General features: G+C 40.1%; 1 protein-coding gene across 1 annotated transcript; it reads left to right on the top strand.

The window, feature by feature from the left end:
- The first annotated feature begins 6,708 nt into the window (after nt 1-6,708).
- LOC126203783 (uncharacterized) lies at nt 6,709-25,722 on the top strand. Its single transcript, XM_049938153.1, has 6 exons — nt 6,709-6,847; nt 11,213-11,273; nt 22,601-22,665; nt 22,757-22,792; nt 23,657-23,777; nt 25,550-25,722. The coding sequence occupies exons 1-6, from the start codon at nt 6,779-6,781 to the stop codon at nt 25,612-25,614; spliced, it is 417 nt and encodes a 138-aa protein (XP_049794110.1). The 5' UTR covers nt 6,709-6,778; the 3' UTR covers nt 25,615-25,722.
- The last annotated feature ends 587 nt before the right edge of the window (nt 25,723-26,309 follow it).

Raw genomic sequence — 26,309 nt, forward strand, 5'->3', positions numbered from 1 at the left:
TAGCAATAAACAAAATCTACACTAATTACACAAACTACAAGGAAAAAATCAGAAGATTCCAGTGAGGTATCCTAGGCTAAGGGTCGACGTATGAAACGTCCCCTTTTGAACAATTTTACACGACTGTGCTTAAACTGACACACAATATTTTTTAGCGCAACGCAATCTGACTTTCAACACACAATATTTTGTTAGCGCAACGCAATCTGACTTTCAAAATTCTCTACAAGAGAATGGCCCTGACTAACATTAAACTATCTCTTTCACAAATCACTTACCTCACAAAAATCTTCGCTGCTCAAGCTACTGCAATACAGCGAGCGCCACTACTGCCAGCTAAATAAAAGATTCGAACTATGGAAGGCACTAACTACTCATAGGGATAGTTAGCAAATAAAAGATATTAATAGAGAACCAACAATGTATTTACCTTGATATCATGACAAATTACAAAACTCCGCCATCTCTCTCCCCACATCCACCACTGCTGGCGGCTCACCTCCAACTGCCCAACGCTACGCGCTGTTCACAGCCAGCTGCCTAACACTACAATGGCGAGTATTACAACAATGCAAAGCAGCCACAGACTGCACACAGCACAGCCGGTGATTTTCATACTGAGGTGGCGTTACCAATAAAAAAACCTAAACAGCCTACTTACAGTAGACGAGGTAATAGCTTTACAATGAGATGCTCTTTTCGTTAATTCATAGTAGACAATATGACGTACTTTCTAACTCAAGTAACGTATAATACCAATTTTTATTTCTTGAAACGAACCTACGAAATTTACGAAATTGTCATAAAATAGCAACAACAAAACTACGTCACAAGGCACTGCTGTGCCATCAGAAAAGGTGATAGAAAGTTCTGCCCTGCTGCAATACGTGTACAAAAACAGGGAGCACAGGTACTGTTCATCTACATCTACTTCTATATATATAATCCGCTAGCCACCAAGCGGTGCGTGGCGGAGGGCACAATTCGCGCCAAAGTCATATTTAACCCCTTCTGTTCCACTCGCGGATCGCGCCTGGGAAAGGCGACTGTCTGAACGCCTCAGTACGAGCTCTAATTTCATTGCACGATTTCAAAGTTGGTGGTAATAATATATGCTGCACATCCTCGGCGAAGATCTGATTTCGGAATTTACTGAGCAGTCCCTTCCGTTCAGCGCGTCGTCTGTCTGCAAGTGTGTCCCACTTCAAACTTCCTATGAGATTTGTAACGGTCTCGCGATGGCTAAATGTACTCGTCACGAATCTTACCGCTCTTCTTTGCACCTTCGCAAGCTCTTGAATCAGATCCAAGGGTCCCATACAGACGAACAATACTCTAAGACTGGACTAACTGACGTATTGTAGGCAATTTCCTTTGTTGAAAGACTGCATTGCTTCAGGATTCTGCCAATACACCGCAATCAAGAGTTCGTCTGGCCCGTTTCTTGTGTAATCTGATCATTCCATTTGAGATAATTTCGAATAGTCACACCCAGATACTTGACGGATGTTACCGCTTCCAAAGACTGAACATTTACTTTGTACTCGTACATTAATGGGGATTTTCGCCTTGATATACGCAGTAGGTTACACTTACTAATATTGAGGTATAACTGCCAGTCATTACACCACGCATTTATTTTGTGCAAATCCTCATTGATTTGTTCACAACTTTCGTGTAATACTACTTTTCTGTAGACTACAGCATCATCGGCAAACAGTATAATGTTGCGGTCAGTACCATCAACCAGATAGTTTACGCAAATCGTAAAAAGCAGCGAACCTATTACGCTGTCCTGAAGTTACGCTTGTTTATGTTGAAGTCACAGCTAAGACACTTATCGTTCACCAGGAGATAATGCAAACTTGTAGCATGAAGGAACTGGCATACCCTCGCAAAGTAAGGAATGTTAACTGAACAACTATGCCTCCTCAGCACGACATCCACAGTTCAGCTAAATACTCAATCTAAGAGAGTATAAACCACAAACCCAAAGAATCAATCTATATCCCCCTTTAGCGATGTGGAACGGACAGTAGCAACCTACACTGCTAACAGTCATGGTGGTAAGACAAGTAGTGTAAAACAGCACCCACAATTCCAATTCGCTGCTCGCTGTGTTCATCAATGAAATACCTGCAAGAATCAATTGTCCATCTCGTTCCATATCCGAAGGAATTGATACCTACTGGTCCAACGAAGCCGCGTCTGCCACAACGCTAACTGTAGGAGTTGCGTGCCCTGTCACATCGCGCAGCGTAGAGTAACTGCACGCCCACCGAGCGCACCTTCTCTACCAGGGTCGTTCACGTGACAACGCGGAAGGTTTGCGCGCGTGAGCGGCTTCAGCGAAACAGCGCCGCACTCCATAAACGGCACGAAGAGGCCGAAAGCAATGAACACCACTGCATTTGAAACGCAAAACTTGTATCCCCGGGCCACATGGCATGCAGCTGAAAAATTGTAATTGTGATCTCTCAATGAGAAAAAGATTCCGGAATACTCTTCCATTCGGTCAGCGAGAGGAGACTACCAAGAGTACGTGAAAAGGCTCACCCAGAAGCAGATAGAGACTCAGAACACAATGTAGTAGTCAGGAATAGTTGAGTATGGTTTAAGACAATGGGCAGGAAGAATCAATATGAAAAGAAGTTTGATATGGAAGTGCTAAGGAATAACGAGTTACGCTTGAAGACCTCTAAAGCTGTAGATATAGCAATAAGGAATATTTAATTAGGCAGTACGAATGAAGAGGAAGGGACATCTGTAGAAAGAGCAATCACTGAAGTTGGAAAGAAAAACATTCGTATAAAGAGGATAACTGCAAAGAAACCATGAGTAACAGAAGAAATAATTAAGGTGATCGGTGAAAGAAGAGAGTACAAAAACGTTGAGCCGAATTCAGGATTACAGAAATACTACGCAATGAGAAATGCAATAAATAGGAAGTGCAGGGAAGCGAAGACGAAATGGTTGCACGAAAAGATGAAGAAATCAAAAATGAAATTATTGTCGGAAGAACTGACTCAGCATATAGGAAAGTAAAACAACCTTCGCTCAAATTAAAAGCTAGGGTTGTAACATTAAGAGTGTAACAGGAATTCCACTATTAAGCGCAGTGGAGAGTGCCAGCAGGTGGGAAGAGTGCATTGAAGGCTTCTATGAGGGGGGAAATTTGTCAGATGTGATAGAAGAAGAAAGAGGATTCGATTTGGAGGACATAGGGGACCCAGTATTAGAATTGGAATTAAAGAAAACTTTGGGGAACCTAGGATCAAATAAGCCTGAAGGTAAAGATAACATTCCACCAGAATTTCTTAATTCATTGGGAGAAGTAGCAACAAAACAACTATTCTCGTTGGTGTGCAGACTGTATGAGTCTGGCGACATACCATCTGACTTTCGGAAAAATATCATTCGCAAAGTTCCGAAGACTGCAAGAGGTCAAAAGTGCAAGAATTATCGCACAATCAGTTTAACAGCTCATGTATTCAAGAAGCTGACAAGAAAAATATACATAAAAATGTAAAAGAAAATGAGGAAGTGTTATATGACGATTAGTTTGGCTTTAGAAAAGGTGAAGGCACAAGAGAAGTAATTCTGACTTTGCGGTTGGAAATGGAAGCAAGACTTAAGAAAAATCAAGACTGGCTCATAGGATCTGTGGACCAAGAGAAAGCCTTCCACAATGTAAAACTGGTGCAAGACGTTCGAAATTCTCAGAAAAATGGGGTAAGTGGTAGTAAGAGACGGCTAATACACTATGTACAAGAGCCGAGGGAATAATAAGAGTGGAAGTGAAAGAAAGAAGTGCTCGGTTTAAGACGGGTGTAAGACAAGGGTGTAGTCTTTCGCCCCTACTTTTCAATGTGTAGATCGAAGAAGCAATGTTGGAAATAGATGAAAGGTACAGGAGTGGAATCACAATTTAATGTGAAAGTTGACTGGCGACTCCATGGAGTGCTGTGTGCACAACAACCTTATATGTTAAATTAAAAGGAAGGTCAGCGTTCGCCGTAATATTGATGTTTTATTGATAGCTGAATCAATTTTCGATCACATTGTGATCATCTTCAGTGCTGTACAAATTAAACTCAGACACTAGTATCAAGTTATCAATAACCAAATCTGAGAAGCGATCACAATAACTGAACAACAGTTACAAAAAAGTGCACAGCGATAGCTTAGCAGACGTAAAATCTTTTTGAAATGGAGAATAACGCCATCACATGTCGCAAAATGGATGTAGTGTATGCGATATGTGTCATGGCCTCATATTTAATTCACGACGGCGTTTGCAACTGCTAAGCCAGAATGTGTAGGTTCTTCTTGTACTATGCATAGAGATCCAAGGAAGACATTAAACCATCGAAACTGGTTAAATGAAATACACAACTGGCCATTAAAATTGCTACACAACAAAGATGAGGTGCTACAGAAGCGAAATTTAATCGACAGGAAGCAGATGCTGTGATATGCAAATGATTAGCTTTTCAGAGTATTCACATAAGGAAAGATCTTCTGATACCTCGTGTAAGGAGGAGAAATGCGCACCATCACGTTTCAGACTTTGATAAAGGTCGGATTGTAGCCTACCGCGATTGCGGTTTATCGTATCGCGACATTGCTGATCGCGTTGGTCGAGATCCAATGACTGTTAGCAGAATATGGAATCGGTGGGTTCAGGAGGGTAATACGGAACGCCGTGCTGGAACCCAATGGCGTCGTATCACTAGCAGTCGAGATGACAGGCATCTTATCCGCATGGCTGTAACGGTCGTGCAGCCACGTCTCGATCCCTGAGTCCACAGATGGGGACGTTTGCAAGACAACAACCATCTGCACGAACAGCTCGACGACGTTTGCAGCAGCATGGACTATCAGCTCGGAGACCATGGCTGCGGTTACTCTTGACGCTGCATCACAGACAGGAGCACCTGCGTTGGTGTACTCAACGAAGAACCTGGGTGCACGAATGGCAAAACGTCTTTTTTTCGGATGAATCCATGTTCTGTTTACAGCATCATGATGGTCGCATTCGTGTTTGGCGACAGCGCGGTGAACGCACATTGGAATCGTGTATTCGTCATCGCTATACTGGCGTATCACCAGGTGTGACGGTATGGGGTGTCATTGGTTACACGGCTCGGTGACCTCTTGTTCACATTGACGGCACTTTGAACAGTGGACGTTATATTTCAGATGTGTTACGACCCGTGGCTCTACCCTTCATTCGATCCCATCAAAACCCTACATTTCAACACGATAATGCACGACCACATGTTGCAGGTCCTGTACGGGCCTTTCTGAATATAGAGAACGTTCGACTGCTGCCCTGGCCAGCACATTCTCCAGATCTCTGACCAATTTAAAACGTCTGGTCAATGGTGGCCGAGCAACTGGCTCGTCACAATACGCCAGTCACTACTCTTGATGAACTGTGGTATCGTGTTGAAGCTGCATGGGCAGCTGTACCTTTACACGCCATCCAAGCTCTGTTTGACTCGATGCCCAGGCGTATCAAGGCCGTTATTACGGCCAGAGGTGGTTGTTCTGGGTACTGATTTCTCAGGTTATATGCACCCAAATTGCGTGAAAATGTAATCACATGTCAGTTGTAGTATAATATATTTGTTCAATGAGTACCCGTTTATCATCTGCATTTCTTCTTGGTGTAGCAATTTTAATGACCAGTAGTGTAAATATTGGAGTTCTGCTACTCACAAATGAATTTTATTCTGGCGAAAATACATAAACCACAGTGTCTGAAATAACAACGACTGTGAATAAAATAATTAAACCCAGTTATTGTAGATCGTTTCCAACATAATTTCACTTGCTTTCTGGGTGCCCGACCGCGTGAAAGAGTCCGAACAGAGGCATAAGAGCAGAAATATTGTTTGTATGTAAGACACGGTAAGACGTGTCATTTCTGTTCTCGAATAATTTGGCAGTCTTGTGCGAACGTACATTATTACGTACTCTACAATGTTGCAGAAGGAACTAGATAAATGAAATTTCTTCAGCTGTTCCTTAAACGTACCTAACGTTCTCAAATATCTTATTTTTACTGATATAGCTCAGAAGATTACTTAAACAAATCTTTGATTCTGGATGGAAAAGGCACATGTTATCAGCAGATGATAATAACCTGAGAATTAATTAATCAAAGTGAAACGTAAATTAATACACCATTTTGCCAACAGTAAAATTGCCTTATCACTTAGTAGCTTCCACTGACATCAGTCATATACGCACTAACACTATGTGCATGCTTATAATATATCAGCAGAAGCGTCAGTTGTTGCCAATTACCTGTAGTACCATTTACGAGTATTAACATGCTCCTATATAAATGTAACTACTGCCAGGTATCCAGTGGTGAAACTCATATCTGTAAAATTATCGAGTTTTTACTTTTACTAACGGAACAGTTACAAAATCAAATACGTTACTTGCCTTATTATTTCCGCCTCCACCCAATCGTGTCGAGGTGACATTTGCTTTGTCGCCAGGTGCGAAAAGCTATGTTTACACCATCCGACTGTGCCACGGGAATGACAGATCGCAATTGTGCTGTCATCGTTGTGGCTTCATAAAAAAAGGTCAACTTCAGTTTACAGAGAATGACTGATTGTCCTTCCCACTGGAGTTACGTCACTGGGATGTATAAAAAATACCTGCAACATTCAAACCTTAACAGTTTGGGAACTACGGAAAAATCTGTCGGTCCTATCGCACCACGGTTTAAAGCACCTTCTCAGATTTCAATCGTGACATGAGAGCCTTCCAGATTTCTGCACTTATATTCGCTGTCTTAGCCCAGTGCATGGGTGACTTGGACAAAGTAAGTGAATCTCTGTATACTACATGAAATATCTGTATTATACATGCCTATTCTTATATATTTCAGTAATAACGCTTTCTCAGTAGGACGAGACTGCTGAGGAAAATCGGCCATGTCCCATTCAAAGGCACTATCGGCCTATCGATAGCAACCGCTGACAAACTGAATCAGTGGTATCCAGAGCGTATGCCTCAGAAGACCTTTTCTTTCACCCATTATTTCAGATTTCCTTCCATTTCGTTCTTTACTTATTCGCTTCATTATTAAATTCTCTTTTTTTAGCAGAACAAGAAATGTTCACTAATGTACATGTCCAGACAGGTAATCTACTTTCTTCACTCTTTTTAGCTATTTGCGTAACTTAATGGAGTAAATTTACCGGAAAGAACGTCACTAAGTCCCTCACCACTGCATGCCATTTTTGGCAGGTCTCATTTTATCCAATAATGAAACAAATTCCTAACGAGAAATAACGTAGATATACATTTTCGTGTGGCAAGCATGCTAGTTTCGATATTACTGCTACGTCACCAGGCCAACTATACCTTAAAAATGTTACTGTGTTTGTTCAACTGTTGGAGTGCATAATTTATTCTTAACCTTCATAATGTGCTACTTTCATTTGTTACAGGTCCAAAATTGTTCTTAATATTTTCCTTTCGTACAATAATGGTTTTTCTCCGTCTTTGTTTCTACACTTAAGCTCTTAACAGCCGTATAACATTACTGGTTACATAGTTTCTAATCTTTCGAAAAGCCTTCGAGCCAAAACTAAGTAGCACAACGAATTCTGAATCATGGATGAATGTTTGTTAAGAGCTTTGTTTTAAGAGTTTTGACGCATGCAATTTGTGAACTGTCAGCCACATCTCATTATCATCATCATCACAGTTCTGCCAAAAGCCAGGTTTCACATGGTAGTTCTCCAGGCTGTCCAGTCTTCTGCCATCCTCTTCGGGTCTGCATAATTTCCTCTTTGCTTTATGTCGCCTATCATCTTGTATTTCCTTCTTCCTCTCAATCTTCTACCGCAGCATCTGCTAGCAAACACTCCTTCTCAATGAATGTCGCAACCAGTTATTTTTCCTTTCTCTTACAACCTTCAGCAGGCATCTTGTCTCACCAACCCTTTCCAATACTCTTTCATTACTCACTTTTCCCATGCAGCCTATTCTCTCAATTATCCTCCACATCCACATCTCAAATGCTTCTAGCCTTTTTTCATCCTCTCGTCTCAGCGTCCATGTTTCTGCCCCATTTAGTGCCACACTCCAAATAAAACATTTGCCCAGCCTTTTCCTTAGACCTTTATCTAATTTGCCACTTAAGGGTCTCCTCTTTCTGTTGCATGCCTTCTTCGCTATGACAATTCGAGTTTTCACCTCCTTGTGACATCTAAAGTCTTCAGTTATTGTGCTTCCAAGACATTTAAATGCACTTACTTGGCTAATGGTAGATTATGCTATTTTAATAACGGACGTTGTGCGTCTTGTACTGATGACCATACTCTTCGTTTTTGCTGTGTTTATTTCCATTCCATATTCGACACAAGTTTCATTCAGATCTTTCAGCATGTTATTCACTGTCCGCTCACTTTCTGCCACTAATATCATGTCATCAGCAAATCGTATACGTTCTATTCTCTTTCCACCAATAGATATTCCTCTTTTCCCATCTAAACCTTTCCCAATAATCTCTTCAAGGTATATGTTAAACAACAGTGGTGAAAGGCAACAACCTTGTCTAACACTTCTTCCAATGCTGTTTCCTTCTGACATTTCATTTCCAATCCTTACCTTACCTTCTGATGTAAATATAGATTCTGTACCAGTCGTCTCTCTTTCCAATCCACTCCTTTCCACTTCAAAATATCCATCAGCTTGTTCCACTGAACTCTGTCCAAAGCCTTTTCTAAATCTATAAAAACAGCAAAGATTTCTCTTATTATTTCCATATATTTTGCTCCTATAGTTCTTAACCTTCCAATTGCATCTCTTGTTCCTTTTGCTCTTCTAAATCCGAAATGATCATTTGCATTGCCTCTCTCCAGTCTGCCATATAGCCTTCTATTCAACACTCTCAGCAAGACTTTAGCTGAATGACAAAATTAGACTGATGGTTCTATGCTCTTCACACTTTTTGGTGTTTCCCTTTTCCTCTGTTGGTATCATAAGTGTAGCAAGGAGGTTCTCAGGCCATTCCCCTTTGTCATATATCTCGTTACAGAGGTAGACTATTTGTTTTCTAGTCTTGTTTTCGAGATTATTCAACAGTTTTGCTGGCAAATCATCAATTCCACATGCCTTCCTATCCTTCACTTTCTTCAGCACCTTTTCTACTTCCGCTTCCAAGATGGTGAATCCCTTTCCATTTTCCGGCACATATTGCTCCCCTTCAACCTTAATTTCACATTGTTTTTCATCCCCCCTTATACAGATATTAAATATATTCTTGTCAAGTGTTCAAAACCTCATCGTGTTCTTCTGCTAGAGTACCATCCGCTCTTTCTATTTCCCTGTTATTCCTCTTTCTTTTACGTTCATAAACTATCTCATTATCCAGTCTATGCATCATTTCATACTTTCCCTCTTTCTCTGTTTCGTCGCATTTCTGTTTCATCCATTTATCCCTGGCATCTTCAGCTTCTCTTCTTAATTCATTATTCAGTTTCCTTTACCTCTTTTTGTCTTTTTAAGTTTCTACATTTTCCACTTTCTCCGCTCTTCCATTTTTTAACGTGTTTTCAGTTATCCATTCTTTCCTCGCACTTTGGGATACTTTAATTCCTAGTACTTCTTTGGCAGAGTCCATGCGTCCTTCCCTCATTTTTGTCCATTTGTCATTAACACTTTCTTCAAAACTACCTCTTTCCCATTTTTCCATAAATCCGTTTTCGAAATCTGGTGCCTTTCCTACCTCTTTGAGTCTTTCTGTGTTTAGTCTTTCATTTGCTTTACCTCTCCCGACTATTTTCAACTTCACTTGTATTTCTTCCACTACTAAGTTGTGGGCTGATTTAATATCCGCTCGGCCGCAGTAACGGAGCGGTTCTAGGTGCTTCAGTCCGGAACTGCGCTGTTGCTACGAACGAAGGTTCGAATCCTGCCTCGAGCATGGATGTGTGTGATGTCCTTAGGTTAGCTAGGTCTAAGTAATTCTAACTTTAGGGTACTGATGACCTCAGATGATAAGTCCTTTAGTGCGTAGAGCCATTTGAACGAATATCCGCTCCTGCATAAGGTTTGGCATTCTTCAAACAGTTCCTAAACCTTTTTCGTATCAGGATGTAGTCCAACTAATTTATCTCCCTCTTCAAATTAGATATCCATGTGTCACGTCTCCTTTAATGGCATTCAAATAATGTGTTACCCTTTGCTAATGAATTTTCTTTAGAGAAACTAATTAGTCGTTCACCTCTCTCATTTCTTATTCCTGATCCAAATTTTCCTACTGTATCTTGACCTCTTCCTTCACCCAACACTGCATTCCAGTCTCCCATGATGATAATGCAGGCATTTCCACATTTGCAGCTATTTTTCTTTTTCGTTGAGTTCTTTTATTTTCTCATAACATTCTTCTACCTCCCCATCTCTATACTGGCTGGTTGGCATATATACTCGTATTAACACCAAATCTTTTGAACTACTCTTCAGTCGCATCATCATTAGTCGTCCATCAATATATTGTACTTTCGTGACCTTATTTTTAGTTTTTGCCCTAGCAATGCTCCTACTCCGTTTGCACCACTCTTGATTTACCCCGAGTAAAAGAGTTTATAATCTCCACTTTCTATCTCCCCATTCTCTCCCCACCTCATTTCACAAAAGCCAAAGGCATCTAATTTGTTCCTTTTCATCTCCTGTTTTGTTTTCCCTAGCTTTCCTGCTTGCAGTAGTGTCCTCACATTCCATGTGCCAATCTTTATCTTTCCTTCCTTCACTGTCCCTTTCTTCCTTTCAAATATGTCTACTCGCAATGTCAAAAATCCGTAAGTCAAGAACTATTAATCGGTCATTATGCTTGGTGTATGTAATGTATTTTCTACCTCAGCAGGGTTTAGTGACGTGTAATAGGGCGAAGGAAGGTTTACCATACAGCCTACGTCTATATTTGTTAGAGATTAAGCTCTAGCACCGAATGCCCAGTGGCTGGAATGGATATCTATCAATCCATAGCTTAAGGAACCGAAATGACTTTGATCGGGTGTATTGAAGTGAAAGAAACTAGAAATAAGGAATGTTACATTTTGCCTATGATTCGCTTAGCATACTTTCATAAATTACGTTGAGAGAATGCTTGCTACTTTAATGTAACTGCTCACCTTTTGTGATAGTACATTTGTAATACAGAATTCTGTGTTTACAGACTGGCCAGGCTTTACGAGCATCCGTGTACAAATGCGCTACCGGCTACGGCTTGTCAAGAGGTCAGTATGCAAATAATTTTCTTCATGTTTTCATACTCTTTCAGTGAGATGACAGCAATTATGAGAATCAGAGTTTCAGTTTCAGTAGGTGATTTCGATTCTGGTCAGGAGCACTATCAACTGACGATTTTTAAGCTAGTCTGAGTAATACATAGAAAAGTAATACTGGTTTCACAGAACCGTTAATGCGCACCAAGTATCATCTGATGTCGGACGTTTGTTTGCTGGAGGAAGGTCTTCTTATGACCTTTCGGAGCATTACAGTTTTCAGCAATATGCATGAAATTTGGTTCGTTATGCTTTCTAATGACATTTACAATCATCCCAGTAGCCCGTGCACCTCCAGTTCAGTTACGTTGCAGTTTTGATTATGTATCCCCCTCATCTTTTTGGTTGTTTCTTTCTTAGCACAAATCTCCCTCACGTGCTGTTTTCAACAGTCTGTATCCTCCTGTCATTCAGTAAACTAATAACGCACTCAGTCTCAAATATAAGATAAACTTCACTTTGAGAACTATTCTTAGTGTACTCATAAAAATATTTCAAGCCATTTTTAACCTTTCTGTGTTTTCGTGTTCCAACAAGTAGTATTCAACACAGTATACAGGGTGTTCGGAAATTCCAGTTACAACTTTCTAGGACTTGTAGAGAGGAGTGAGTGCGTAAAATTTTGAATAGGAACCAATGTCTGCAAACGTACCGTTTCCGTTTTCTCTCTGCCTCAACTGAAGTGTTTAACTCATCCACTTCTGCCCGAAGAATTGAATCAGGGGCGTGACGCAGTTGTTAGGTAACAATTCGAAAGGAAACATAACGAAACATCCATTTATCACTTAAGTATATTTCTTTGTATTAACACTTAAACATTACATTCTATACGCACCGCTTGCTCGTTTGTATTTGTTTTAGAATAATATAAACGCGTAATGTTTCGGCGTCGGAAAAACAAGTGGGGAAGCCATAAATGTTTCGTTACATTCCCTTTCGAGATGTTACCTAATAATTGTAAGGCACCACGCTAATTAACGTGAAGGACTTCTAGGACAAATACTGTTCAAGATGGGTCACAAGCTATTAAAAAGCTATGAAAACTATACATCACAGCAATTCTTACTCAGTCCTACATCGCGTAATTTTATCCACTAGTTGCAAACAGACGATAGTGATTAAATCACTTCTGAAATAGGTTTGTTCCTATGCTATACTGTGCAGCGTGTTCTCATGTGTGGTTGGTAATGAATGTCGTCAACAATATTAACATTACGAAGGTGGGTATTGTGGGTCTTGACTTCTCATTTCTTGTACTGTAGTATAAGTACAGCATTGTTCCAGTTTTGTGAAACTGTCTACCTCGTCCAATATTTTATAAATACTTATGCAAGTTATTGTCGTTAACATTTTCTTCAAGTTTAATCATTTGTGTTGTAAACCCACTGTCTGCCGACGCTATTTCATTCTTCATATCTCACATATCCCAATATATGACTCCCTGAGTTTTTTCAGGAACGTATTTCTTTCTTATTCACATTGAAATGCTACATTTCATCTCGTGAACTGTGCATTCATTTCAGAGAAATTAGAAAACAGACGTTTTTCTCTTAGTTGTTAGGTACTGTGTCACCCATCATCTTATGAAAAATTGTGTTTACCTTGTAGTAATTTCCGATTGGTTTCCTTCTTATTCTTGTTCCTTCTAATTGCAATTCATAATAAATTTTCATTTTAGCTTGCTACATTCTCTCGAAGATTTTTGTTTAATATAGCAAATCATGTCAAGTTTCTACTATCGTTCTCACGAAACTCTCGCCTCCTGTTGAACGGTTCGTTCATTCGAGTTTTTATGTATCTTTATGTATCGTGCCGGCCGAAGTGGCCGTGCGGTTCTAGGCGCTGCAGTCTGGAACCGCGATACCGCTACGGTCGCAGGTTCGAATCCTGCCTCGGGCATGGATGTGTGTGATGTCCTTAGGTTAGTTAGGTTTAACTAGTTCTAAGTTCTAGGGGTTTAATGACCTCAGAAGTTGAGTCCCATGGTTCTCAGAGCCATTTTTTATCTGTATCGTCAACGTACTCTTTTTACCTATCCGCTCTTTCCTTGTAACAGGGTAATTCCTACTGCGTCCTTATTGTTACCACACTTGGTTTTAATTTCATCGAAGATTGTTTTGACTTTTCTACGTTATGAGTTAGTCCTTCCGATGATTACTTATGTTTCGATTTCTTCACATTTTGCCTGCATACATTTCACTTTGACTGCCCAGCACTTCCTTTTTATTTCAAATCTAAGTGATTTTGATTCCTGCATTCCCGTCTTTTCCTGAATATTTTTGTACTTCTTGCTTTCATCGATCAATTGAAGCATTTCCTCATTTGTACAAGAATTCTTCGGAGTTATATTGTTTGTAGCAGTGGCTAATTGTCCAACAACTGTGACTGTCTTTTTCATTGACGTAGACTTCTTTTCAACTGAACTGGTATTCTTGTCGTAGTATCCATATCGTCATCGAACTTGAAACCTGTCTCACCATTTATGAGTACTTGAGTATCCAACCTCTTTCACACTGATTCTTCCGGACGATTCTCTTAAACTTTTGACTTCTTCATTATTACCAAATTATGATCTATGTCTATAGCTCCACTTGGGTACGCCTTGGGGTCCAATGTCCGATTTCGGAATCTCTATCTGGCAACAATTAATCTGTCTGGAATCTTCTCATATCTACCTGCCATTTCCAAGTATAGATCCTTCTCTTGTGATTCTTGAACTGAGTATTCGCTATTACTGGTTAAAAGTTATTGCAGAATTTAATTATTCTTTGTCCTCTTTCATTTCTACTTCTAGCCCATAACTTCCCATAATCCTTTCCTCTACTCCCTCTCCTAACACCGCATTCCAGTTCACCATGACTGTTAGATATTCATGTAGTATTATATGCTAAATTACACATTCACTATCCTCATACATTTCCTCTACTTCATTATCTGGTTTTGACGCCGACATGTATACCTGAATTATTGTATTTGTGATTGACCTGCAGTCACATCTCATTGCCATTGAACTGTTCACAGAAACCCAACCCATGCACTACATACGTGCGCGTAATGGATCCTAGCCCTGTTGATAACTTTTTTGCTTGTGTTGATATTATCCTATATTATTCTGACGAGAATACCTTTTCTTATTTTCATTTAACTTCACTGGTTGCACTATAATTAGATTGAGCCTTTTGAATTTTCTTTTCAGTTCTATAGCTTTCTTAGCTCTTTGAAACTTCTGATATTCCTCTGTGTCCCTCGCTGTACTTTACCATTTCGTTGATTATTCCATTTTTTTATTATTGTTCCCTCACTCTTGGCAGTCCCCTCCCAGATATTCAAATAGGGAACTAATGGGGATTCTGTTGGAAAGAAAGTGATCCTCAAGACATTTTTTCAATGCATTCCACATAACTCGTACAATGTTTTTAATGCACTAGTTATATTGCCTTCTGAACGCTCAGACAGTTGATCACTGTAGATTGACCTACCTAAAAGCAGTTTCTGCCCTGAGGGCAAGAAAGTTTACCACAAGAGCTCAATAAAACATGAATCACTGGTATCAATACTCAAGTTTTTTTCTGACTCTTCGTGTACAATATGATGAGCCATAGATCATATATCAGGTGCTGTCTTCACCCTCAACAAAACTAACTGAATAGCACGGACTTTCCCCATCCATTTCATTTTATTACCCATGCAAAATTTACCGTTTCAATTGAACGTTCTAAATACCAGACCACTCTTTATCAAGAGAATTATGTCTTAGCGTCCTCAGGCTCAGCACTTGATTCCTACTTTGTGAACTGCGAAACACATTCAGTTGTTACCTTTATTCAATTTAGCAGGCACTCGAAGCAGATTCGTTGCAATTACATTCATTTCGATTTCTCGTTGTACATTACGCGTGGCCATGACATGGACTTCCGTCACAGTACGTAGTTCCCTCACCAGTTCCCTAGTTGCAGGATTAATGTAAGGCCATCCTGTAAACAAAGTTGAGGCATACATTTGTTAATAAACCACAACTACGTACTACTTCATTAAGCAGAACTATGAATCCATTCTTGTTTCGTATGAAGTGACGAAAACTGTCGTAAAATAGCGTATTTTATTGATATTGCGATTTTGCTCACCTGCGGGACATAGATACATCCATTTGCCTGACTTTAGTAGATCCTACTCAGAAATGGAACTGTAACCTACTTATTTTAGCAGTCACTAGGTTTCTGAATCAAATTACATGATAATTGATAATATTATCTACACTTGAAGGTACTGTCGTGTAATTCTGGTACACAGCGGATTTTTGACAGGAACCAAAGTAGACCGTCCTTATAGATTTCCGTATGCTGAACACGCATACTACTATGAAAATTGTCTCTTAGCTCAAGCTTGCAAGTAAGTTGGAACTTTACGTTCCACATACTTTGCTTCCGCAATCAATAGCACATACACATTAATTGAACTTACATACCGGGTGATCAAAAAGTCAGTATAAATTAGAAAACTTCATAAACCACGGAATAATGTAGATAGAGAGGTAAAAATTGACACACATGGTTGGAATGACATGTGGTTTTATTAGAACCAAAAGAAAAACAAAGTTCACAAAATGTCCTACAGATGGCGCTGGACAACAAAATGTTAGTGACTGCGCAGGGCAATCGTGTATAAAAGGAGCTGTAATGAGAGAGAGAATTAGATGCGCCAGCAGTCGCAGCATGTTGACGTTACCTGAAAAGGCGCTTTTAGAGAAGCTGTATTATCAGAATGAGGAATGTGCTAGTTCAGCGGTACGATCCTAACGCCATAGGAAGGGGATTAGAATGGTTAAAGGTCCTTTGACTACTGCAGCTGTGGCGAGAATGATTTCGAAGTTCGAAACCACGGGTTGGTTCAAATTTCTCTGAGCACTGAGCACTATGGGACTTAACTTCTAAGGTCACCAGTCCCCTAGAACTTAGAACTACTTAAACCAAACTAACCTAAGGATATCACACACATCCATGCCCGAGGCAGGATTCGAAACTGCGACCGTAGCGGTCACGCGGTTCCAGACTGTAGCGCCTGGAACCGCTCGGCCACCCCTGCCGGCGCCACGGGTTGTTTAGACGATAGACCCTGTAGTGGCCGACCGAGCACAAGGCGTAATGCTGCTGAGACAGTTCAGGAAGAAATGGAGACTGTAGCGGCTTCGTCTATGCACGGCGAAGTCAGCGCTCGTGCAGTCGCACGTCGCACCGGCATTCCATACATTAATGTTTGGTTGGCACTGAGGCGTACCCTCCGATACTATCCGTACAACATCCATCGGCAGCGGGGGGCATTTGCGGTGTCGCGTTTCAAAAGATGGCGGAGGATGACGATTGATTGAGTTACGTGTTGTGGACCGACGAAGCTCATTTCACGCTCCGAGGGTCTGTCAACGCCCGCAACTGCAGAATTTGGGCTACCAAAAATCCTAGAAATGTCGTGGAAACTCCACTGCACGACGAAAAAGTCACGGTATGGTTTGGATTTACCACATCTACCGTTATCGGGCCTTTTTCTTGGAGGAAATGCGTGATTCTGATTTTGTAACTGCTACCGTACGGGTGAGAGGTACGCCGATAAGTTACAGAATCGCATCATCCCCAGCCTGGCTGATAAACACCTGCTGGAAAGTACGATGTTTATGCGGGATTGTGCTCCACCCCAAATTGCTAGACGCATGAAAGATCTCTTGCGCTCGTCATTTGGTGATGATCGTGTGCTCAGCCGCCACTTTCGTTATGCTTGGCCTCCCAGGTCCCCAGGCCTCAGTCCGTGCGATTATTGGCTTTGGGGTTACCTGAAGTCGCAAGTTTATCGTGAACGACCGACATCTCTAGGGATGCTGAAAGACAACATCCGACGCCAATGCCTCACCATAACTTTGGACATGCTTTACAGTGCTGTTCACAACATTATTCCTCCACTGCAGCTATTGTTGAGGAATAATGGTGGACATACTGAGCATTTCCTGTAAAGAACATCATCTTTGCTTTGTTTTACTTTGTTATGTTAATTATTGTTATTCTGATCAGATAAAGCGCCATCTGTCAGACATTTTTTGAACTTTTGTAATTTTTAGGTTCTAATAAAACCCCATGTCATTCCAAGCATGTGTGTCAATTTGTACCTCTCTATCTACATTATTCTGTGATTTATTCAGTTTCCAAATTTATACTTACTTGTTGATCACCCGGTAGTTTATTCTCACCGATTCATTGCCCTTCTTGTCGTAGCGGGTGTCTAGAATATTCATTTTTAGCATCCTGCAGAAATCGGACTACAAAGTACCAGTTGTATCGTTCTTACAGAGAAATGTGGTGGAACAGCACGCCACGCTCATTACTGAATGCACCACAGTTCTGCGGGAAAATATCGATGTGAGAGAATAGGAACTGCATCAGGGTCATGTTGCATCAATGATCTTATAAGCATGAACAGGTTTGTCCACGAGGTCGATGTCATTTTTGGGTCTCCTGTTCCCCAAGAACAATGTGTAACGTTACAAAAACAGTGCCACGCTTGCAGTTGATCAGGGATTAGAGTCCCCCAACAGCTGACGTGAATGTGAATCAATGAATAATCCCTTTGTGATATTCTCTGTCATGTGTAGTGGAAACTTTTTACACAAATAGTGAAATGCTGATCGAATAATCCAAGGGTGTACTGACAGTTCACAGTGTCCAACGGGCACCATGTTTCAGTGAGCAGACATGTCACCATAATCAGGTGCGCTGACTAAAGAGCTCCTTAGGAGGTGCGGCCGACGGACATCCCCTGCCTTCTAGAGTCGCTCCCTCCGCTCTCCGCGCACGCATCTGTGCGTCGGCGGCCGGGGAGAAACAAGGGTCGGAGTCTCTGATAGGGCCGATTTAAGATCTCTGTCCACCCTGGTCGCCAGATCGTTTTGTTTGCTGAGAGTTTCTCTTAGTTCGACACAGAACCCGACGATGGTGACATGTCTGATGCCCAAAATATTGTGCCCGTTGGACGCTTTGAACTGGCGGTACCCCATTGGATTGTTTGATCAAAAAATACGCCAGGAGTAACAGAGGAACCACACTGAAATGCTGCTACATTCCTGTGCACAGCCTTAAAAAATACTTTCATGAGTGCCATCTAAATGTGCAATGGTAAAATGACATTTTTGTTTGGGTTCACTAGAGGTTCCTTTGAAATATTTTTTGACACAGGCACTAGAGCTGTTCGTGAAGATTGCTCCGACTGTGTTTGTGTTATTCTTTTTCGTGACTACCCTACTCAAAAGGTAGCATCAGTACTTAGTGTAATCCCCTTGCAAATCCAACAGCACTGCAATGACTTTTAAATCTTCACACACCAGCCGTTCATGCTTACTGTAATTAACACAGCTTACAACATATTTCAGCATGGTATAAATTTCTTTTGCTAAGGCATCATATGCAATAAGGGTGGATGGCATTTCATAGAACTGTGTAAAAATGTTTCCTTGAGTTTTGTTTTCGAGCCACATACAAGGACTCTCACTCAGGACTTTCAACAAACCACCAGTGTCACTGCAGAACGAAATGTCACCATAAGTACTGAAATGACACTCAAGTTTCTTTCCGACGCTGCCGAGATAGAGACACACATACTGTGTCAACGAGAACATTCCGCTGCTGCACCCGAGAGGTCAAACGTTCAGCCTTACGCTTTGTGCGATATAAATCCCTATTCAGACTGTGTGATTTTGTGCGGTTCTGCAGATAACAATGTTGGTGTGAATTTAGAATCAATGTCGGTGTCAGATGGTTGCACATTTTCAGCAGAACGTGTCATTCCAGCATTATAGCTATCACTGCTTGATGGTGGTGCATGGGGGGCAATAGGAATTGGCAAATGGCAGATGGGAAGTCATGGCATTAAATATTCCACTTCTTCTGGGTATTTCCTTCTTTCCTCAAGCAACTGGACGCACGATTTTTGGGTCTACGCCAAATAACAGGTACTCCAAACTTCATGAAGACATTTTTGCTGTGCATCCAAGCATTCAGTGTAGAGGAACACGAGACATCTGAAATGTGGAACTGGTTACTTCAGTGCTTTAGTCACTGATTGACTTTTTGAATCACAAATAACTCTGCACAAGTGTAACAAAAGTTACATGTTTGTTGCTGCAGCTCTGAGGCTCATTTGTGAAAGTCTACAATTGCACAATAACACAATTCTTCAGTTTCAACACCTCACCTCAGATACATTCGCTGCCAAACGCCATGGAACTCGTTCCAGTCACAAGTATACTAATGCAGCGCAAGAGCACACACCACCGACAGATAATTAAAATCGCATCTTGTTTCTACATTCGAGAATGATCACGTGACTGAATGTTGCGCACGTAAGTCATGGTGCAAAGCGGATTTGCCGAATGGTACGGGAAGGGTCTACCTCAGTTACAGCAGAGGAATCCTTGACAAACTGCCTTCGCACAAGGCGTGCCAGGCTTCAAGCGCGCAGCTCGTGTGGGTCACGGCTGGGCAAAGCCCGGCCTGTCACTCGTCTTTGCTCGGTACTTCTGGGAAGTTCCCGGAACAGCACAATATTTCTTTTAGCATTGCAGTGCGGTGGTCGGCACAAATCTCTCCGATTCGGCAGAAATGTGCTGCCAGCACTGTTTAATCTTCGCTGTTTGTTAGTGGGATGAAGGCTGGTCAATGGTTCTTTGGCTAGTTGCACAAAGGAGGCAGTATAGCGAGCTGTGGTCGGAAGATTTAAAATGAATGGGAATGACAGAAGAAACTGACAAAAAATCTCAGTTTGTGTAAGTGGCAGATAGTGCTATTTCCTACGAAATGACAGTACAATACCGTGCAGAAGATGAGCCTTTTAGTTGACAATGAAACAGCAACAAGCTACAAAGATCAACAGGTGGGATTCATTATCTTGAACATCAAAAGCACTTTGTGCTGAATTTGCAGAATTGTAGCACGTGAAGAAGTTTGTGATGCGAATTGTAAAATTTTTAGAGATATACTCATTACTACATTGCCAGTTGTAACAGTTTCAGTGGAACTGAACAAAGAGTAGACTTCGTATATTAAAGCAAGGGCCATGCTACGATTTTTCGATTTACAACTCGCTGCTATTGAATTTATGAAGGAAAAATAAGTGCAAGAGCGAAAACTAGAACATCTAGAACGAAGTGCCGACTTCGCACTTTAAGTGGACTTGATTGCACACTTCCCACGGGAAGGCATTACGTGGTAACTTCCTTGTGATTTGATGAGGATGCATTTAAAAAGAAAATCGCGTTGTAAAAAAGGCATGTTCTGACAGACAATTCCCTAAGCTCATTGGTATTAAACAAAATGCAAGGTTTGCGGAAATCATTGCGGACTAAAAAAAAAATTACAAAGATAGTTTTATAAGGATTTTGAGGACAATCAATATTTTTTTCTGATCTGTTTTCGAGACCGTTTACCGTTTCAGTTGAAAGCGCACCTGAGTATGCAGATGTAACTGACTGATCTGCAAGGTAACGTCAGTTATGAAAAATCTTTTTAGATTAAAAGTGTCCAGGATATCTACATTGCTTTCCTCAGGTAGGCTTTCCACATGCTCCATAGTGAGATTACAAAGGTACTACAATATTTCGATAAACAAATTTGTGTTAAAGACCGCTTTTGGGTTATGAATCTAAATAAGTCACTATTATGTGGCAACGTGAGTTAAAAACTGTGTGAAATTGTCTGCATCTGTCCATATGCTGGCAGTTCCCTCAGAGCGCCTAAAATTAGTAAATAATATTGAAAATTTGTGATATGCAGTGCGACTGGGCTGCCTTTTAAATGCAACCCATTGACTGTTTTTCCCTCATCCCCCGCCTTATGCTCAAACAGTGTGACGTAGCGATAGGGTAAATGCGAAGCGAGACTGAGCCCTTTGACACTCATGCCCGAGCAATAGTATTGTTGATAATTTTAAAATTACTGAAATTTAAATAAATATCATTCTCGGCACAGGATATATAGAAAGATAGTATCGATATACCGGAGGAAAAATTTCGGCGTACCTTCCTACAAGAATATTGGATGCACATCGTAAATATACTGCTGGTTTTAGAGCTGTATGTTGGTTCTTTTTATTAGATATTCTGTAAATCAACAAGCTAGTAGCCTGCCTATACCCTTTAAAAACACGGACTGAAAGGAAAACGATGCACGTTCGCGCTAGGCAATGAGCATTATGTTAACAATGGTATCTGCATGTAAGTGGCACAATAAAATGTATCTGAAGGGTCCATCGTTCGATTTCGTGACAGCGGATTTGTTCGGAACCTTCATGTCCACTTCTAGTTTTTTTTTTTTTTCGTCAAACGCCAGCGACCTAGCACTTGTGTCAAAACTGCGTGGTGAAGTTAGCCTTGCAGTTTCTATTGATAGCGCCGAGCGCCAATTACATCAGCATTTCCCCTCTCACGTCTTCAGCCACTGCAACTCTCAGTCTTGTCATTTAGATTGCTCATCATTTCAGTAACTGTTTTTGAATACGTCGATGTAAAGAAGTAGCACACTAGCTGCGTTAAAAACTATTTTTTAATTTAACTGGTGTGCTGTTTCTTCACGTCGGAAATCTTATTATTTCATTCACACAGCCACGCCGCTCCACGCAATCGGAGTTTTTCTTTTATGCCACATATACTTGCCTCACTCAGTCAATGAGAAAGATTGGACTTGATGAAAGCTCAAAAAGTAGTTGATTCCTTCACTCGGTAAAAGTAAAATTACGTCGTACTACAATTTGAAAAGAATAGCTTCAAATATTTCCCTAAAATTGTGAAAAAAGTATAATATAAATTAAAAATATCGGAACTCGATACTTCCGTTCTGATATCGATATATCGTAGGAAATCGTAAATACGATATATATCAATATCATTTTGGAAAGTATCTATGTTTAGATATATCTATATTTTATCAAGAGCCCTACCGGGGAGGGACAGCAAACCAAAACTTTTGGCCGCCGCTGCCTTTCCTTGTAACTCTTCTCATGTCCCATAAGTGTGACTATGGGATGGAAACACTTTATTTACTTGTAAACCTAAGCAGGGAGATTATTTTAACCTTGATATTCGTGTTCCGGGCTTCTAAATCTATAAAGTATGGTTGCTTTCGTTTCTGCAAAGAAATAAAAAGTGAAAATTTCTGTGACAATTGTAGCCTGTGTTACATAATGTTTATGCTATATTTATTCCAAGAAAAACCTAATCTATTCATAAATACTTGTTTATGTTTTGCCAGAGACCGCTCGATACATTGTAAGCCACAACTTCACTCTGCCGAATGAGAAAGATGAGAACCAAAGGGTAAGATTAATTGTCGCCTCTGTATTCAGTTTCAAAATTACAAATATAAATGATCTCTGGCTATGACAGTTTATTTTGTTTTCTTTTCCAGTGCTTCATACAGTGTTTTTTTCAAGAAATGGGTGACGTGAGTATCACTTTAACTATGATACAGCTAACACTGAATTTGTGTAGCAATCCACCATACAAAAACTTTGGTAGAGAACTGAGAGGAGCTAAAACGATATGCATGTCATGTACATATATGTTATTCTGTTTTACCTAAACTGCAACTCAATCAGTTTTTATTACTAAAGGCACGCAGATACTATTACCTGAGAACAACAAAATTTCCTCAATAGGTCTATCAGAGTGACTGGGGGTCTATAATGGAGACTGAGGGAAGATGTTACATTTCTCTAGTATTCAGCCGAAAAGAAGTAAGACATAGGAAGAAGTTAGATAGATATCCCCCTCCATAAAGCTGCCTTTCCGCACTTGATGTTGGGGTCTCACTGAAGTGAAAACCTAACGAGATACATACCGTACAGAAGCTACAAGAAGAAAGACATATTTCTATCATCATACATTTCTGCAAGAAGAGAATCAATCTTGAAATGACGAACCGTTAGTTACTGCCTGTTACGCCCACAAAATGGAGAACAACAAATGAAGAGATAACATGAGGAGGAATGGGTTTTCGAAAAACGTTTGACAGGATAACGAACGATTTAAAGAAAATATTTTACTTTCCCTTTTAGAAGCTTAGCGGATAATTTAGAAGTAATAGGTCCTGGAACGTTGAAAGCTCATCAGCTATTTGTAATCACTCATTAGTGTAACTAGTTTCACATCAGACTAAATACATTCATTGCTTTCTTCTGATGGGTTCGACCAGTTACTCACACGTTTACACCTCCGAGAGAATAGACGCTGAAAAGTAACCTACACATCATAGTACGGTGAAGGTGTGCCTCATTTATGAACACTGTGATATATGCTTTCGTTACAGCTCAACTCCGATGGCGTATTTGATGTGGACCATGCTACGGAAGCAGCGGAAAAGTGGTTACAGGTGCAGGGACGCACGAAGAACAACTTGAAAGAGGCAATGGCGGAATGTGCGAAGTTAGGTGAGTTTATCAGATTATATTTAAATGTTCGTACAGAAATGAAGTCGAGTACTGGGTAAGATGATGCTTCTGGGAAGGGAAGTTATCTTAATAATTCCACTGTCTTGTGGAATATTTGCTTAGCAATTCATCATAACGCACTAGTAATTTAGAATTTACTAACGTACTTCTTGTACCATATTGTTCACTGTGATTCCAGTGGTTACCTTATATATCTTGTTTTCTCCTAGAATACGTCAGTGCTGCTAACAAATGTTGGCTATATAGTCTCATTGTCCACACATAAAACAATCATCGGAGATGGTAATAATACGAGTAAATTCTGATATATTTCCCCAATACGCTAGTGAAACTGTAGCACCAGTACTGGAAACCGAGAACAAGAAAACCGTGGGATGTGTGATGAAGGATATGGTTCAACCATGATACACAGAAATTTTCGATGATTTTTGTGAGAACACCTGTGATGAAATCATTTCTCGGAGCCGTGAAGCAATCCACCAGTGCCCATCTGTGAAAAATTAACAAGAAATTATGAGGCGATGGGCTGCATGTAGAAACAACGAATCGTGTACAAAAATACAAATTTTTTTACATATTTTTTGTAATCAAGACTAATAATCAAAAATGTTTTAGCTTTCACTTATCAGCAGTTATTCTGCATGATCAATGGTATATCAAATACCACAGCCGCAATATTGCTTGTCGAAATGATCAACAACAATAATATTCTTTAAACGTAGAACAATAATATTATTAAAATTTATATGCGACTTATACGTCAGCCAGGGCCGGTTAGCATTGTGGATTATCTCAAAAACTGGCTTAGAGTAGACAAGACAAGACAAGACAAAAGGATTTAATCGATTACCACACTATTCAAAACCATAACAAATGAAGTAAGGAAAAGTTTTAAAACGTACCTTCCCTCGTTGATTACAAAGGCAGTACTGCACTGTATCTGACGAAAGTAGTGCAATAGTTACATACAGAAGTAAAAGGTGAATGAATCTCAGAACTATCCTGTGTATGAAACTGCGATTAGAGACTGTGATTGGTCTTGGTGACAGCGTCAATACAATGTTAGCGCACGATGCCAACTGCACGTAGACAACGCTACGTGCAGTGAAAATCGTCCAAGACAAACTGTCCCCAAACACTTTGTCCTTGAATCATCAAACTGACAATTCAGCATGAGATATTTACATGTCATGACTATCGAAACAATCATTCATTACGTATTACATTGCCAAAGAGAATCTATACCTAAGACTGAAATCACAAAGAAAGAACATTTGTGTTACATATTGTGTTATGCCCAGAACAAAAATGAAAAAAGGGAACAACAAGTTCTGTTTCAAGTAAAGCAATGTGACAATAGCTGACTGTAGATGGAAAGTATTTAATGGTGTCCAAGTTCTTAGGAAATATTTTAATATAGAAATGCATAAATTCTTTGTGATAATAGCAGCCACTTCAATTCTGATTTAGTTATATTCTTCAACCACTCAGAAGGGCATTTCTCGATAACATGAGAGATGGTCTGTCAGTTAACACAAGCTATCGAGAAATGCAGGAACTATAAGTAACAGAGGTGCAGCTGAGACCTCAAATACCAAAGACTTGTAAGGTGATCACCCAAAAAAACGTTAATGAGAATGTCAATAAAGTGGACTCCGGCAACGATTTCACTGCTTTTATTTTGTAATTGTTATTCTGTGCATAATTGCAACTTAAGAACTACTTATAAGTTTGTCTAATGTTTGTTTCAGCTGGCACGGGAACGTGTATGACAAACTACCTCATCCTTAAATGTGCAATTAAAGCTGCTGAATGACACTGATAATTTTCAAATAAATACAAAGCAAGTTTTCCATTTTGAAAGGAGTTCCTTTGGTGCACACCAGTACAGAACGAACTGTTGCTGCCTGTTCGTAAAATTCGATTTCTGTGTAGAAAGAAGTCAATAAAGAACTGAAAATTTCTATACTTTTCATATTTCATTCACTATCTCTTTAGGGAACTGGGAGAGTAGTTTTAAGAATCTACTCTCGGCATCTTAGTTATAAGTAGACAGTGTGTAAAGAAAGCTGTTGACTAACATTTAGAACTGGATACTGACATATATCAGTCTGTTTAGTTTGATGCCAGTGCTGTTTTATTTACATATTGCCGTAAAACTGGAAAAGCTTTTTCATTTTATGTAGTATAACTTGCTTTCTATCCTCATCAGTGGCACATATCGTCCCGCAGCAAAACGGTTTGTTTCCTATGATCCTGTAAGAATGCCAATGATTAAGGGCTTTAAATCATCGTTTCATGCTATATTTTAATGATATTGGACGCAGGGTAAGGGCAGTTTTACCAATATTTTAAAGATAAAATCGCAGCAATGCATTTCTTACCATGCCTGCTTTCATTAATGGGTTACTCTCTAGTTTACAGCGCGTGTTTCACTTGAATATAAAGATATACACCACCTGTATTACAATTTACGTGATACTCATAGGTAAACAAAGCGCAAAGAAAAGA

Source organism: Schistocerca nitens, chromosome 9 (genome assembly GCF_023898315.1).
Source record: "Schistocerca nitens isolate TAMUIC-IGC-003100 chromosome 9, iqSchNite1.1, whole genome shotgun sequence".
Classification (NCBI taxonomy): Eukaryota; Metazoa; Arthropoda; class Insecta; order Orthoptera; family Acrididae; genus Schistocerca; species Schistocerca nitens.

Bases quoted from the DNA above. Each gene is read 5' to 3' on its own strand.
- LOC126203783 (XM_049938153.1), top strand. From the start codon at position 6,779: ATGAGAGCCTTCCAGATTTCTGCACTTATATTCGCTGTCTTAGCCCAG. The intron at 22,793-23,656 runs GTGAGTATCACT...CTTTCGTTACAG, and splicing joins TTTTTCAAGAAATGGGTGAC to CTCAACTCCGATGGCGTATT. The intron at 23,778-25,549 runs GTGAGTTTATCA...TGTTTGTTTCAG, and splicing joins GGCGGAATGTGCGAAGTTAG to CTGGCACGGGAACGTGTATG.